Source organism: Ursus americanus, chromosome 2 (assembly GCF_024610735.1).
Source record: "Ursus americanus isolate L20-20 chromosome 2, mUrsAme1.1.p, whole genome shotgun sequence".
Taxonomy (NCBI): Eukaryota; Metazoa; Chordata; class Mammalia; order Carnivora; family Ursidae; genus Ursus; species Ursus americanus.
Window position 1 is genome coordinate 55,309,955 of NC_142128.1, and position 15,599 is coordinate 55,325,553.

Genomic DNA, 15,599 nt, shown 5'->3' on the forward strand with positions numbered 1-15,599 from the left:
CTAGTTTTCTGTAGGAAAATACAAATAGATATATTTTTGAGGATAAAATCATCATTTTGATATTCTTATTTCTAGAGTTATTTCTGCACATGCAGCATTTTTAATAAAAACATAAACTTGATATGTGTACATATAGGTTTCTTTTCCTAATGGGATTAGCAAATACCCTTATTCAATTTTACCTTGTTAATATAAAAAAAGCCAAAAATACCAGGGTATGTTGTGTTCGTTACGGAAAGCAAACTGTTAGAGTTAGCAAAACTGTTAAATCTTACTAATGATTCTATCACCAGTAAAATACATTAGCACCAATAATTTTATTAAAGTAGGTCATTCATCTAGAATAAAAAGGGAGAAGAATGTGAATTAAATGCCAAGTGTGCTAACTCGCCTGCTCTTGTTAACACCGAATGTGATGCCCTGTAGGCCTTCCTGAGTATCGTTAGGAATAGATTGCCTGTCAGGAATATGTATGGCATATTCAAATAAGCACTGCGCATATTTTTAAAACTGATATGATATGAATCCATGTAGACCAATTTTAATAGTTCAAAATGAGTCATAATTCTTGTTAACAATACAGTTATTTTTAAAATTTGCAGCAATAGTGGTCCTTTTTTATTTTCCTTATTGAAATTAAATGATATGCCTTAGGTGAGTCATTCATCACTGTTAAAGAACTTGCCTTCCATTGGAGTTCTTGAATTTTTATCCATATATATACATATATATTATGCATTTCCTTCCCGCTTAAGAAATGCTTTTCTACATATGAGTTCCTGAGTGTGTTTTTGGCTGTTATTTTAGGACTAATTTTTTTTTATTGCGATCATAGCTTGAAATAAATGTTTCCATTGATTCAACCCCACATAGTCAGTTATTTAAACTCCCAGGTGTGTGGAAACTATCTAAGGGAAGTATTTTGCAACTCAGCCTTTGCTATTCAAAATTTTTTGTTTTACTCTCTTTCCTTTTAATACTCTCCCTGAAACTAACCTAAGTTGTCAGAGATTTAAGTTTAGGTGATAAAATATTTTTCTCTGTTTGTGAAATGTATATATGCACTCCTTTAAATAGAAGTACTGTAACAGCAGAATTTACTTAGTGTTTAAAGAGGAATGTCCTGAATCACACAATATGACAAGCGATGTGATTGCTTTATGAGCCAAGGAGAGCATAATTTATATTAATTGAAAATAATAAAATATATGACCATATAAAAGCATTGAAACAAAAATTGCTCTGGATAAGTTTTATTTATATTAATTATTTAAAGGTGTGATATTCAGAAGCATATATACTGTTATACAAAAATAGCTATCAGTTCAATATGTTGTTAAACATTGTAGTATCATCTGATTTCTAGGAAAATAAGTAATATGTAATTCTTCAGTGTAGCTTTGAAAATTTACTTCATTGTCTATTCTTTTACATGAACATTTTGTTAACATAAAATAATTAAGAATAATAGTTTTAGTATTTGTTAAAGAGGAAAAGAGCTCCAGTATGTATAACAGAAGCAACATTTCCAGTAAGCATTTCTCTATATGTTAAGTAATAAAATTTCATAAAGCACGTTACAGAAATAAAACTACACATGACTGCCAAAAGAACTATTGTTATGTATTTTGAGTATATGCCCAGGCCTCTATGGCATTACCTGGGAGAAAACACTTAACATTTTGTGTCTGCATTTAATGTTGCCAGGAGCATTGTTTGTCTTGAAAGCGCGAGTAGAATCTTTTCACATTTTCACTTTTTTAAACACATTTTATCTTCAGGGCTTAGATGTGATCATTGCAATTTTGGATTTAAATTTCTCCGAAGTTTTAACGATGATGGATGTGAGCCCTGCCAGTGCAACCTCCATGGCTCAGTGAACAAACTCTGCAATCCTCTTTCTGGGCAGTGCGAGTGCAAGAAAGAAGCCAAAGGACTTCAGTGTGACACCTGCAGAGAACACTTTTACGGGTTGGACATCACCAGTTGTAAGGCCTGTGACTGTGACATGGCTGGATCCCTCTCTGGGACCGTCTGTGATGCTAAGACAGGGCAGTGTATCTGCAAGCCCAGCGTTGGAGGGAGACAGTGCAATGAATGTTTGGAAGGATACTTCTACCTCCAGCAAAATAATTCTTTCCTCTGTCTGCCTTGTAACTGTGATAAGACTGGGACAGTAAATGGCTCTCTGCTGTGTGACAAATCAACAGGACAGTGTCCTTGCAAATTAGGAGTAACAGGTCTTCACTGTAATCAGTGTGCACCTCACAGGTACAATTTGACCAGTGGCAATTTTCAAGGCTGCCAGATGTGTGAGTGTGACTCCTTGGGGACATTACCTGGGACCATTTGTGACCCAATCAGTGGTCAGTGCCTGTGTTTGCCTAATCGGCAAGGAAGAAAGTGTAATCAGTGTCAACCAGGTAAGAGAGAAATGTGTTATGTGTTCTGTGCACAGTCATTTTCATTATACCATTTTGGATGATTCCTCTTTGTTTTGGGGTTGGGACTCCTAAAAAATCTACTTTGAACAACATTGTTGTATTTATATTATCAACGAATGCAGATATAACTATTTAATATGTTCAAGATTATTTGGTGTATCTGTGTTGCTATATTTGGGATGACCCTTTAGAGGAACCCCAGCCAATCAGACATTTTATAATTGAGACTAACTAATACTTAACTTCTCAACTTGAAGTAACTCCCCTTCTAATAACTGAGCAAAGTCTAAACTAGTAAAGGCAAGAATAAATTTTGCTTCCCAGAGAAAGGAAAACTTGGGTTAATTATCTATACCATGCCAAATATTCAGATGAGGAACTGATTTTCTGAATAAAGCTGACCAAATGTTTTTTACTAAATGGGCTATATGGTCTAGCATCATATAAGAGCATCTAGAATTATTTTTAAATGCCATCAAATTAGCAAAATAGACTACTGTTTAGTCTCACTATACCCATCTTTTTGTGTGTTTGCCAACCAGGAGAAAGATGGACCCTATCCCCGGCTTGCTTCTTGCCCTTATCTGATGTAACTGAACTATATACTTTCTTTATAATAAAATCATCATAATGTCATGATGAATATACATGTTTATTAGGTGTTTAACAGCTGTGCTGATTGTTTTTCTGTCTATGTAACCAGCTCTGAGTTATCTGAGCCTGTGTGAAGGAGCATAGTGCCAAGCAAAAGGGAGATTTGCTTGTCAGAAATGGGTAGGACAGAAGTCCTTTTTGCCATGACAAGGAATTGAGTTTAGGATTGAGCCATACCTTTCCTTTCACATTGCGGGACAAGTAAATCCAAAGAGATGGATAGGATGGAGTTGATGAAGAGTTCATTCTTTTTGAGATATATGTATCAGAAAATAATTTGAACTGGCTTCAACATAAATGGGGGCTGTATTATCACTGGCTGTCCCACAAAACCTGATATGGAGCAATGCAATCAGGACTCAGGAACTAGAAATCTCCCATTGATACGTATCCATTAATTCAACTATTTCCATATATTTCTCTCTCTCTCTCTCTCTCTCTCTCTCTCTCTCTCTCTCTCACTCTGTCTTGAGAAAGACACACTCTCCTTCTCCCTACCTCTCTGCATGGTTAAATGTCTATCCCATTACTGTTCTAGCAATAGGGAGACTGATTAGTTAATTTGTGGTTACGATTCCAAGAAGGAAATTCTAATTGACTCAGTTTTGTTAGGGTGGCTATGTCTGAGCCAATTCACTATGGCCAGGAGTATCAGGATCATATAAAAACATGACTTTTGGGGACCACTATTTAAGTAGGAGCAAGGTGGTAAGTATCCCAGAAAACAGGATGATTACTGAGGGCTGTGCAGGTGACTTACATGACTGCTATAATATATTGCACTCTTTTGGCTTCAGAATCATCTTTCCAAATTTGCAATCACTTTTTTTTTAATATCCAAAGATGATACTTTTTCTCTTTTAATATTTATTAATATATCTAATTTTGGAAACAAGGCACTCAGTCTCCTGCACAAATAACCATGATTTATATATCCTTCTTTCTAAATAAACCAGCCAAAGCTAATAGATCAGATGTTATATCCTTTTGAGTGATTATCTGTTGCGAAGCTTATTGAGTGTTTTGTTCTGACCTAGGATATAGCTTTGCATCAGAACTGGAGATCAACTAGCTCAAATTAGAATGGGAGGATCAGGGTTTTGGATCCCCCTGTGAGTCGATAAATTCAGTAGAAGAAAAAAGAAACAGATTTCTTGTGTATAGTTCTTTTTTTTTTCTTGAGTATATTTCTATTGGAGGGTTTTGATTCCTAGAAATATCGAAGAGATTCCTACAAAAGGCATCTAAGAGATGCCTTTAATTCCTAATTAAAGGCAAATTTTTCAAGAAAGGAAATATAATCAAAGCATATTATATGATAGAGCTGTGAAATAGAGTTATATAGTCATATAGTCAATCTCTGAATATTGATTTAACCAAATAAAGGGATTATTGAGGAGGCATATAAAAAGCTGAATACTCATCCTCTGTTGTAGAAAGACACTAATCTAAATTTTCAAGGTTGAGATGGGACAATATATGGATGTTATAGAGAAATACAGAAATAAAAGCCAGATGAAGGTGGACAGGGAGATTCCTGGGAGAAGGACAGAGCAATGGACTGCTGTTATATGCAGTGAGCCTTTAGATTCTATTTGATTTTTAAAACTATCTACATATACATTTTGATAAAAATACAAATTAAATTTAAATTAAAATACTGGAAAGTCATACTCAATCTTTTTCTTCCCCTTGATGGTCTCCTCTGTCTCCCTCTGGCCTCTTTCTTTTTGGAATTTATCTCGGATAGCACTGGTTTTCAAGAAGAGTAATATCTTAGTGGCTATTTGCCTAAGCACAGTTGTCACAAAACCTCTCCAAAGGTTCATGGCAAATTGTCCTCCCTTTTAAGGAAAATATAGAATGGGAATCATACCTATTAATGAAAATGATTAGCATATTTAAAGCATTCTTGTATTTAACTTATTTGTGTAGTTGGTTATTTCCCTTGTTAGAGTTTCAATATCTTGAGAGCAAGGATTATTTTATTCAGCTTGCATAGCCACAATACTAATGTAATTCCTTGTACATTGCATGCACTCAGTAAGTGGTTTAATTGAACACACTGAGAAATAATCAGGAGTTTTAAGAAGAGTATCTGTGTTAGGGTTCTCCAGAGAGACAGAACCAATAGGAGATGTGTATATCCATCAGCTGTACTCAGAGTTTCCTTCACATATTTCCTTTGTTGGATCCCATTTCCCAAATCCTATGTGTTCTTTTTTCTTATTTTATATGTGTATTTGATAGAGAACATACTCTAGTAGCTTGTGAGAAAGAGTATAGGCAAGAAAGTAATTTTTTTAGAATTTTGAATGCCTGCAAATAACTTTATTCCACACTCATAACTTTGAAATTTTATCATTATATAGAATCATTTTCACTCAAAAAATTATTTCATCGTTATCTTCCTGCAGAGCCAATTAGATTCTTTTCTCCCCTTCCTCCTTTCCTTCCTCCCTTCCTCCCTTCCTTCCTTCCTTCCTTCCTTCCTTCCTTCCTTCCTTCCTTCCTTCCTTCCTTCCTCCTGCCCTCCCCTCCCCTCCCCGCTCCTCCCCAGCTCTGCTCCTCTCCTCTTTCTTACATTCCAGAAGCTTCTACTATTTCTATAACCCTCATTTCTGACAATTTCATGATGATGTGCTTTTGTTAAATAATTTTTCTGAGCACTCAGTGGGCCCTTTTTGTCTGTAGATTAGTGTTCTTGTATTCTGGGAAAACCTATAAAACACCTTTACAACAACATCTAGACTAGTATTTGACCAAACAACTGACACTAAGCCTACTCAAGTTGACACATGAAACTAACCATCACAGGCACCCTTATATAGAATCCCTGCATTCAGTAGCACTTGTCCCTGCATCTGATGAACCCAGGCACTCTCTGGTTTAAGTTCTAAAGAGAAAACTCATTGTCTTCTCTCAAAACACAAGAGGGAAAATCTTCTGGTTGGAGAGGATTAACTATTCCTCACACCTGACTTCAGAAACCTCTGGAATCTTCAATTCCACACCTTTCTTTCTAGACTTATACTACCTGAATCGACCAGCTTACTGTTGGCCTCTCCACTGCAAGTGCTTAGCTTATACTTGTGGACATCTGCCATTGACTTTCAGTTCCTCTTCTTTCTCTTATTTCATTTTTGGGGATTTCAGAAGGGAAAAATTGCTCAACTCTCCTTAGCTGAAATGTTGTCCCAGTAGTTTCTGGGTCATAATCTTTCCAGCTAAATCCTTGCAGCTCTCCTCTGATTCCCCTCTGTTTCTACAGCCCTTGTCTCTCTTATCAAAATCAGTCTTGATGCTTTTACATTCAAATAAACCTAGAACTGGTCCACTTTTTACCACCCCACTCACCCATTTTCATCTTTCTTCTGGACTAGCTGACAAACCTCCTAAACTTCCTTTCTCCTCTTTACTCTTCTACAGTCGTTTCCTAATGTGTCACCAAGGGGATGCTGTTCAAACTTTAGTCAGACTGTATCCCTCCATCTTCCACTGCCTTCCCATCCTTGTAGGTAAAAAACATGGCACACATGAACCGTAACCCCCATGACCTTTCTCTCACCTCATTTTAAGGAGTCTTTGGATCATTTGTTCCTTTCCAGCCTACAGGTCTAACTGCTGTTCCTCACATTGTTCAGTGTCCTGTCCTGGGCACATAGGGCAGTGTCTCCCTAGTGGATACTCTATCTGTGTTTCCTGAAGTAATAAATAATTACATGTAAAAATTACCCCAGGGGTGGGGCACCTGGGTGGTGCAGTCAATTAAGCATCTGACTCTTGATTTTGGCTCAGGTCATGATCTCAGGGTTGTGAGATCAAACCCCACCATGGGCCCTGTGCTGGTTGTGGAGCCTGCTTCAGATTCTCTCTCTCCCTCTCCCTCTGCTCCTCCCCCCACTTGTACTCTCCCTCTCTCTCTCTCAAAAAAAAAAAAAAAAAAAGAAATTACCCCAGTGACATTCTCTTCTATTTAGGCACAGGCACGGTGCAACTCTGAGTGCTCCTTTGATGACATATAGAAAGGATGTGGTTTTTACCCTGCCAGGGAGGAAAGAAAACAGTGGTGTAAAGACCTAATGGATTTTTTTTTGACAAAACAAGGTATTCTGTACACATAGGTGTAGCATATGGAAAGGTCAAAATGTGTTTGTGGACCTTTTTTTTGGTCTTACACTTTAGCTTCAGAAACTACTTTGAATTTTGTTTTCTGGTTTTATTGTCTCTTACTGTGAAATTTACATTGAAAAAAAGAACCCTTATCCTGAAGTATCTTTATCATAAGCAGATGTTTCACAGTAGCCAGCTCTGCAGTATGCACAATAAAAGACACCGCTGCCATCGGAACCTTTCTTTCTACTTCTTTAAGCACATCTGAGAGACCTAGATCATATAGCACAGGGGAGAAGCTCCACACGGATGTGTGTGAGTAGCGGGGCATGGAGGGAGAAGCGTGGGGCAGGGCAGGAGGGATGAACTCACAAGCCTCTGGACTTCAGCTTGCCTTTTTCATCTGTGGCTGTAAATATTACTGGCCCCTACTAGACTATTGCCCAGAGATTCTTGTCCCACTTTCTTAAAAAACATTATTAAGGAAGGTGCATATAATGAAACCTCATGTATTATTAACCTAACCTTACTATGAATGTACAAGGAATATGCTTAATTCAACTAAAATTTATAGGCAATTTGTTAAAGCAGCAGTGCACATTAGAAGGTACATTAGAGCCACATTGGTTTTAATATGCCATTCAATAACTTGAACAGAGGTTAAAAATGCTGCTTAACCTCCATTAAGTATTTTAAAAATGCTTTAATTTAAAATTATTTGGAGTGTGTGTACATATATGAATGTACACATACCCACACTAATAAATATAGCACTAAATATGTTTTCCCAGTTCGTTTTTTCAGTGCTGGATGACCTCGTAACGTTCAGCAGCAAGCACTTAATCAGAGGCTAGGCTGAGAAATGCAGGGAACGATGTCAAGGCATCCTGAGCCAGTGACCCACCCTTGTCCTTGAGAACCAGAGGCAGAGAGGGTTTATTGAGAACTCTGCAGCTCCAGAATAAAATAAAGGCTAATTTATAATGAAAACAGCTTCGCATGACATATTTTGTGCTAATAGGACAATTCCTCATGCTTCCTCTGATATTTACTTTTGGTTTTGTTTTATAATTCATACAGACTATTAGAAAGTAAAACAAAGTATCTTGTTTCATTAAGAAGCATATCGTATTTGTTAAGTAAGGAGGTCCTAAACCAGAATTGCATGCAAGACTCTGCCAATGGAATTGGAATTAGATGGCTGGTATTCCCTTAAAAATCAGTGCATCCAAGTTGGGATCTGGTTATGCCACATATCCTAGTGTTTGATGAAACAGCTTTGCAGATTAACATGTTTTCCACAGAGAGACCTGAGCCTCAGAATGAGAGCCTCTTCCTTGATAAACCACCAGGAAAGAATCTTGTCATAAGCAATATGGACTATAATCCCAGGCACATCTGTGGGGGAAAAAGTACATTGACAAATCATTATTTAAATTGTAATTTAAGGAAAATCCCACTTTCCTAGAAAATTGCCTCATAAAAATGGCAATGATGATAATAGGTAATATTTACTGAATGTCTGCTCTTTGCCAGGCCCTGGAATAGGGTTTTATCTGAAAAGTCCCATTGAATATGCACAATATTTATATGCTGGAAGGACCAGTACTTTCCCACTTACAGTAGGGGAAATGGATTCTAATTAAGTAGAAGATACATTTATAAATACAGGTCCAACTGACCTCAGAGTCTGCACTCTGAAAGAGTAAAACATTTTTCTGAATAACGCAATATTTGTCATAATCATTCACTCAATGAGTATTTGAGGGTGAGTTAAAAGAGATACTCTTACAAGTGTTTGTAGCCTCCCCCACCCTGAAGCTCATCCCCACCGTGATTCTAGCTGATTGCTTTAGGTCCCGGGGTATCTCTGTTGTGTAGAATCTGAGGAATAGTTATAAAATGAAAATTAACAGAATTCTGAGAGGCTACTGTGATCTGATAATGAAGAGTTGAACTGAGTTGTCTAGAAATGGAATGATCTCCATGGACTAAGTGGAAGAAATTTTGGGGATGGTGGCAATGGCATGGGAGAGAAACTTTAGAGCATATAGTTGATAACCACTGAGACTGAGAAAAATGGGAACAAAGAATATAAAAGTGTTTCTGTGGATTGTGACTACACATATCTATGCGTTATAATTTCTAAGACGTAATCACAGCTGTCATTGTTTATATTCATTGTTGTTACCGAATTTGATTTTTTAAAGAATATGCATTTGGAGGCCCGTCATGGATATTCCCATAAATAGGAAAACTAGGTTTTATAAAACAGAAAAGTCCAATGGGATGTTTTCCCTTATGTGAGATTGCTATTATATTCTTGGTTCTAAGAACAGGAGGCATAGTTTTGGACTGACATTTTCTTTCTGAAGTTCTTTTCCATCTGCCGATATGGAGAAGATTACATTTTATTTTTATTTTTCTTATCTTTTAAAGATTTTATTTATTTATTTGACAGAGAGAGCACACACAAGCAGGGGGAGCTGCAGAGGGAGAGGGAGAGGCAGATTCCCTGCTGAGCAAGGAGCCAGGCAGATGCAGGACCCTATTCCAGGACCCCTTCCAGGACCCCAGGATCATGACCTGAGCTGAAGGAGGATGCTTAACTGACTGAGCCACCCAGGCGTCCCAAAGATTACATTTTATTTTATTTTATTTTATTTTTTAAAGATTATTTATTTATTTATGTGACAGAGAGACAGCCAGCGAGAGAGGGAACACAGCAGAGGAGTGGGAGAGGAAGAAGCAGGCTCCCAGCGGGAGGAGCCCGATGTGGGACTTGATCCGGGAACGCCGGGATCACGCCCTGAGCCGAAGGCAGACGCCTAACGACTGCGCTACCCAGGCGCTCCCAAAGATTACATTTTAAATATGTTGCTCCCGATTCATATACATTCCCTGCTATCCTTCCTGATAGGCTAGGCCACTCTGACCAATCATTCTATGACTCGTGGATTCATCTTTACTATGTTCTTTTAAAGTGCTAAAGAGATCATCTCATTTTTTAAGGAGTAACAGATATCCAACAGGACAGGCAGCTACCCACCTACCCATCTAGCCATCTACCCATTTCATTCACATACCCATTTTTTCAGTAAACATGTGTTGAATACATTACTATGTACCAGGGGCTATGCTGGTGTAAGATATGCAATCATAAATATATTAAGGCATTTGCTTTAGTAGGAGAAATGGACCTGTATGTAAATATAACACAGTGTGACAAGTGCAATATTAGAAATGTCCAATATAGAGAAGTAATAAAGTGAAGGAATTGATTTATTCTTGAAGAATGGGGGATATGGAAGAGTTAGTTGAGAATATGATTCCTGACCCGAATTTTTAAAGTAAACAGGAGTTGGTAAAGTAATCAAGGAGAGTACAGCAATCCAGGAAGAAGGAATAGGAGCAAAAACTTTAAAACATATCTAAAATAATTGAAAAGAGTTTTTAAAAATTTTTAAATAAGAAAAATTATACCTTGTGATGAGTAATATTAATATTTATGCAGTTATTGACATATGATCAACTCTATGAATAATAATTTTAGCATGATTTTCATATAAAATTACCAAATTGAAGAAAGTTATTATTGTTTTAATTTGAAAATTAGTATCACTTATTGTAGTTCATCCTGAAAATATTGACTTTTAAAATCATTACTAAAAGAGTCTTGTTGCCTGGTATTGGTAAGCCACAATTTTCTCCCTAGACTCTTCTCTTAGTATTATGTCCATTCTCTGGCTTAAGGTGAGAATCATTTCTTCTAAATGGCTTATAATTAGTGCTTAGCCTCAGCTCTGCCCTCCTTTTCTGAATAAGGCCTAGGGGTTAAACTTGTTTTCTTTCTCCCATTTCAAGACCTTGGCCAAGCCTGGTTGTTCATGGTCCTCAGGAGGGACATTGCTAGGAAATGGGCTCTTCTTTTATGCCCAGGACAGTGCTGTGCTGAGCAAATAGCCACTACAGGAGATAATACCAGCTGCCTTGCTAATAACTTTGAACTCTAAGGATTCTGCAAGTCTTCTCCTGGATAAAGCAACATTATTTTATAATATGGGTGACTTTTTGCTTTAACTGCAAAACACATTGTTTTCCCCATTAGACTTGTCTTGCTTGGGACCAGGGGTTCACTGAAATAAAACTGGGGAAAATAACAAACTTTATAGTGGGCTGATCAGTGCTATATATGTATGAACTCTCAGCACTACATAATGTGAGGTAATAGCATTGTCTTAATGACTGTGCTTCAGAATGTGGTACGAAATCATTCATGGAGAGAAATCTCAAAAAGATCAGTTAAAATGTTATGGACCTGAAGATGTGGAACATAGTGTGGAGCTAATGGAAGGAGATCAGAAATGTATTGAGTGAAAGAAAATTAAGGTCAGTTATCTTTAAGCTGCACTCTGGAGTTGAAGTTTAAGTAGGAGGGAAGGGAAAATGTTGTTTTCTATAGTTGGAAGTCATAAAAGGAGAGGTAATGGTCTAGAATTAGGCACATTCAGGTAAGGCAAGAAGTAATCAGTGAGCAGGAAGGTACCTGAGTCATCCTAATTAGAACTGCTTAAAAATAGGACAACTAAAATACTGGTGGGATTAACCTTTATAGTCACGCTCCAGAGAGGAGGAGGGGAATTAACCCCAAGACAAGTTCCAATGCAGGATTTTCCTTGAAGACCTACCTTCAAGTTGAAGGCTCCCTATTTTTTTGTTTTTGTTTTCTCATTTTTGTTCTTCTCTGCTTATATCTCTGATTTTTCTATGGCATTTTTTTATTTTCTAAAACTTGGGCAACCCAGTTGTCGGTACCAAAATATACCCCCCTTGTCTTTACGTATTTATCTAATAAATGATTTCTTGTAAAAATCATCTGTAATTGTTCTAGATTTCTCCATGGCTTGAAGCTATTGCAATAAGTAGAAATTAATTCTACTTCTAAGTATCTGTGCTAATGGGTAATTTATCCAAATTGGAGAGCTGTTAGTACATCCATCATCAGGAATTTAAGGATCTAGGTACCTTCACAGGAAGAAAAATGCATAGAATTGCAGCCACAGTGGTCTTGAATTCAAAATAAAAGCCTTTGAAGTGTGTGACTTTGATTGTATGATGAATCAGGTATGAGAATATATATTAATTTGCATAACTATATTTCTGGAAACACATATAAGGCAAATTGCTGTCAGTGGATGCAAAGAAACAAATGACATAATCTAGTTGTCAATTACTCTTAAAAATGACAAGATCAGTCACTTCTTTCCAACAGATTGGAATGGCACTGATTTTGAGTTTCTTCCTTTTCTTCGAGCACAATCTTTTTCTATTTGACTATTTCTGAAACTTTCTAAGAGAGAATATGCTGGGCCAGGGAGAAGAAAAACAAATTGTTGATGGTTATGAAAGAATGGCTTGTTTTCAACCAGAGCATCAAATGAGATTTATAATATATTCCAATTACTTTTTGTTTCTCCCTATAGCATAGTAATACACAATGGATTCACTTTGTGTTCATGTTATTTCTCTCTTTCAGTATCAGTGATATATACCTAAATTAGTGATCATGACAATTGTACAGATCATTTTCATTTGTCAGGACTTTATTCATTAGAATCTTTCTGCAATACCTCTTCCCCTTGTTTCGATAAAATTCTTTGTAACATTATGCATGTGCTTGTGTGTGTATAAATGTGTAGATGCATGTGTATGCACAAACACACATACCACACAGGACCAAGAACCATTTCTCCCTCATAGACCTGCTTCATCATTCTAATGTCTAATGCCTTTCTAATTTTATAGCTGTTTGTTATACGTAATTTTAAGTAAATTGAAAATATTTTTGAATCATATTTCTAATTCTTCTGCTATAAGAAACAAATATGGGTTTTATAATTAACCTAAATTCTGTGGGTTTTTAAATATAATACTTATGGAAATCAATGCCTACTTATAATTTGATGCATTTGTGTGAATTCATCAAATGTTTAAGGGCTGCCTACTTTGTGACAAACACCGTACTGGGTGCTGGGTGGTGAATTCATCAGACAAGGTTCCTGCCTTCATGGAGGTTACAGTCTGGTGAAAATGTTAATTATAAATTTCATGAGCACTCTGAAGGAAATAAACAAGATGCTATGAAACTGGAACAGGCATGTTTAAACTGGCCTATGGTAGGTTACTCAAGGAAGTCACAAGACCTGATGTGCATAGGGGTGAGCTAAGCAGAAAGGATGGGTCAAAATAATTTCAGCAGACAGACATGCCAGGGAAAAGGTGTGTAGGAATCAAGAACGGGACGAAGTATGACTGGAGCAGACTGAGTTGGGGATGAGCAGTGAAATGAAGCTGAAGGTAGAGGTGGGACCTGCCAGTGGGACTGGAGCTTGGGTTATGGATTTGGATTTTTATTCCCCGAAGGGAATAGGAAGTCATCAAACAACTTTCAGTAGAGGAGTGAGGTGTTCAAACTACACTCTGAAAAACGTTGTTCCAGCTACACTATGAAAAAATAGATTGGAGGGGGACAAAAGGGATACCATGAGATGAGATGGCCTCTGTAGTTGAGATGCCTATGTGTGAATCTGCTATTTATTGACTCTATTATTTTAGGAAAGTTTGTTAACCTTCCAACCTTCAGTGTTGTCATATATATAATGAACATAATATCTGAATTAATAACATTGCTGTGAGGAGTGAGATAACGAATATAAGGCTCTTACCATTGCCTCTGGTCCTTAGCGTTAATTATAGTAAACTTGGTGGTGACTGTGAGTAGGGAGATGGTGGTGGGGATGGAGAGTAGAAACTTCAAAATTCTTAGAAGGCAGTGTCCATAGGACTTGGTGATTAGCTAGAAGTAGGGGTGGAGGAATGTGAAGGACTCAAGGGTTGCCAGTTTTAGCAAACCACAGAATGCTCAGTTAAATTTACATTTTAGATAATCATAAACTTTTAATATAAGCCAATATCACAGACTTTTATGAAAAAACTCATTGTTTATTAGAAATTAAAATTTAACTGGCCATCTTTTATTTTGGTCTGGTTACCTTCCCAAAGATGTCACAGTGTTGTGGGTTGAGCAGTTGAATAAACAGTGGTCCTATTTGCTGGAATGGAGATATTAGAGGAGGACTGGTTTTTAGTGGAAAGATCATGAAGTAGGTTTTAAGCGCACAGAATTTTAGTTGTCTGGGAGACACCCAGGTAGAATGTAAATTATTTACTCAGCCTATTTTTGGTTGTAACTGACACACTAGCTAAGAACAGCTATAACACATATGTATTGAGCATTGGGAAGTGCCATGATAGCGTTCTGGGTTTTGGTGTAATCAAAACACTATCTTTTAAAGAAAAGACTGGATGGGAAGTATATATAAAAACTTTTCATTTCTTTATTTCCAGGTTTTTATATTTCTCCAGGCAATGCCCCTGGCTGCCTGCCATGTTCATGCCATATAACAGGTGCAGTTCATCACATCTGTGATAGCCTAACTGGTCAGTGCATTTGCCAAGACTCTTCCATTGCTGGGCAAAGTTGTGACCATTGTAGAGACCTTTATTTTGGATTTGATCCTCAGACTGGAAGGTAAATATTTTTAATAATACTTAAATATTTGTATTGAATTATATTTGTAATTACCTTATCTCCTAACAACGTTTTTTTTTGTCAGTGTTTTTTGTAAAAAGCAATATTTTCTGTCCTCCCTCATTTGTTGATGTATTTTTGACTCTTTGATGTCTGTATTTGTTGAACATAATAGTGGTCTTTGAATATTTCCTGGAGTTCCAATGCATAGGTTGTTGTATGTTGATAGATGTCCCTAGTATTAAGGTCTGGGAATATTTAACTAGATAAAATCCTTTTCCCTCAAAGAACTTATAATTTGGATGGAGAAAGGTAAAGAGATATCCATAGAAGTAAATGTGTGCACATGTACACGCACACACACACGCACACACACACGCACGTGCACGCACACACATACAATATGGGGCTGGGATACACAGTGTATGTATATAGAACCTTTACTCTACATGGTCCCTGAATTTATTGCTTATTTATTTATTAATTTACTACATCCATTTATGCTGTCCTTGCCTTTCTAATTTACATTTAAAGACCAGTAGGAAAAAAAAGAGAAAAATTAAAATAAATCAAGACCAGCAGATTAAAACATATTTTTGTATCAAGTGATATGATTTTTTCGTTAGTGTGTAAAGTACATTTTGAAAATAAATTACCCATTTTTCAAAGTTACACGGTCTTTAATGTTCTACTTCTCATTGCCTGTATATCTGCGGGCATTTATTTTCATGCGTGTGTGCTCATTGTTACATTTTTGAACATGTGCTGGAATGCCAATTCCATGTTTGTTTTTTCAG

At 36.8% G+C, this 15,599-nt stretch overlaps 1 protein-coding gene across 1 annotated transcript in view; it reads left to right on the forward strand.

The window, feature by feature from the left end:
- The window catches only part of USH2A (usherin), a 676,006-nt gene that overhangs the window by 133,425 nt on the left and 526,982 nt on the right, over positions 1–15,599 (forward strand). The window contains exons 12-13 of the mRNA XM_045809720.2: positions 1,782–2,423; positions 14,619–14,802. Coding sequence (XP_045665676.2) covers positions 1,782–2,423; positions 14,619–14,802 — 826 coding nt within the window. The remainder of the gene's footprint in view (positions 1–1,781; positions 2,424–14,618; positions 14,803–15,599) is intronic.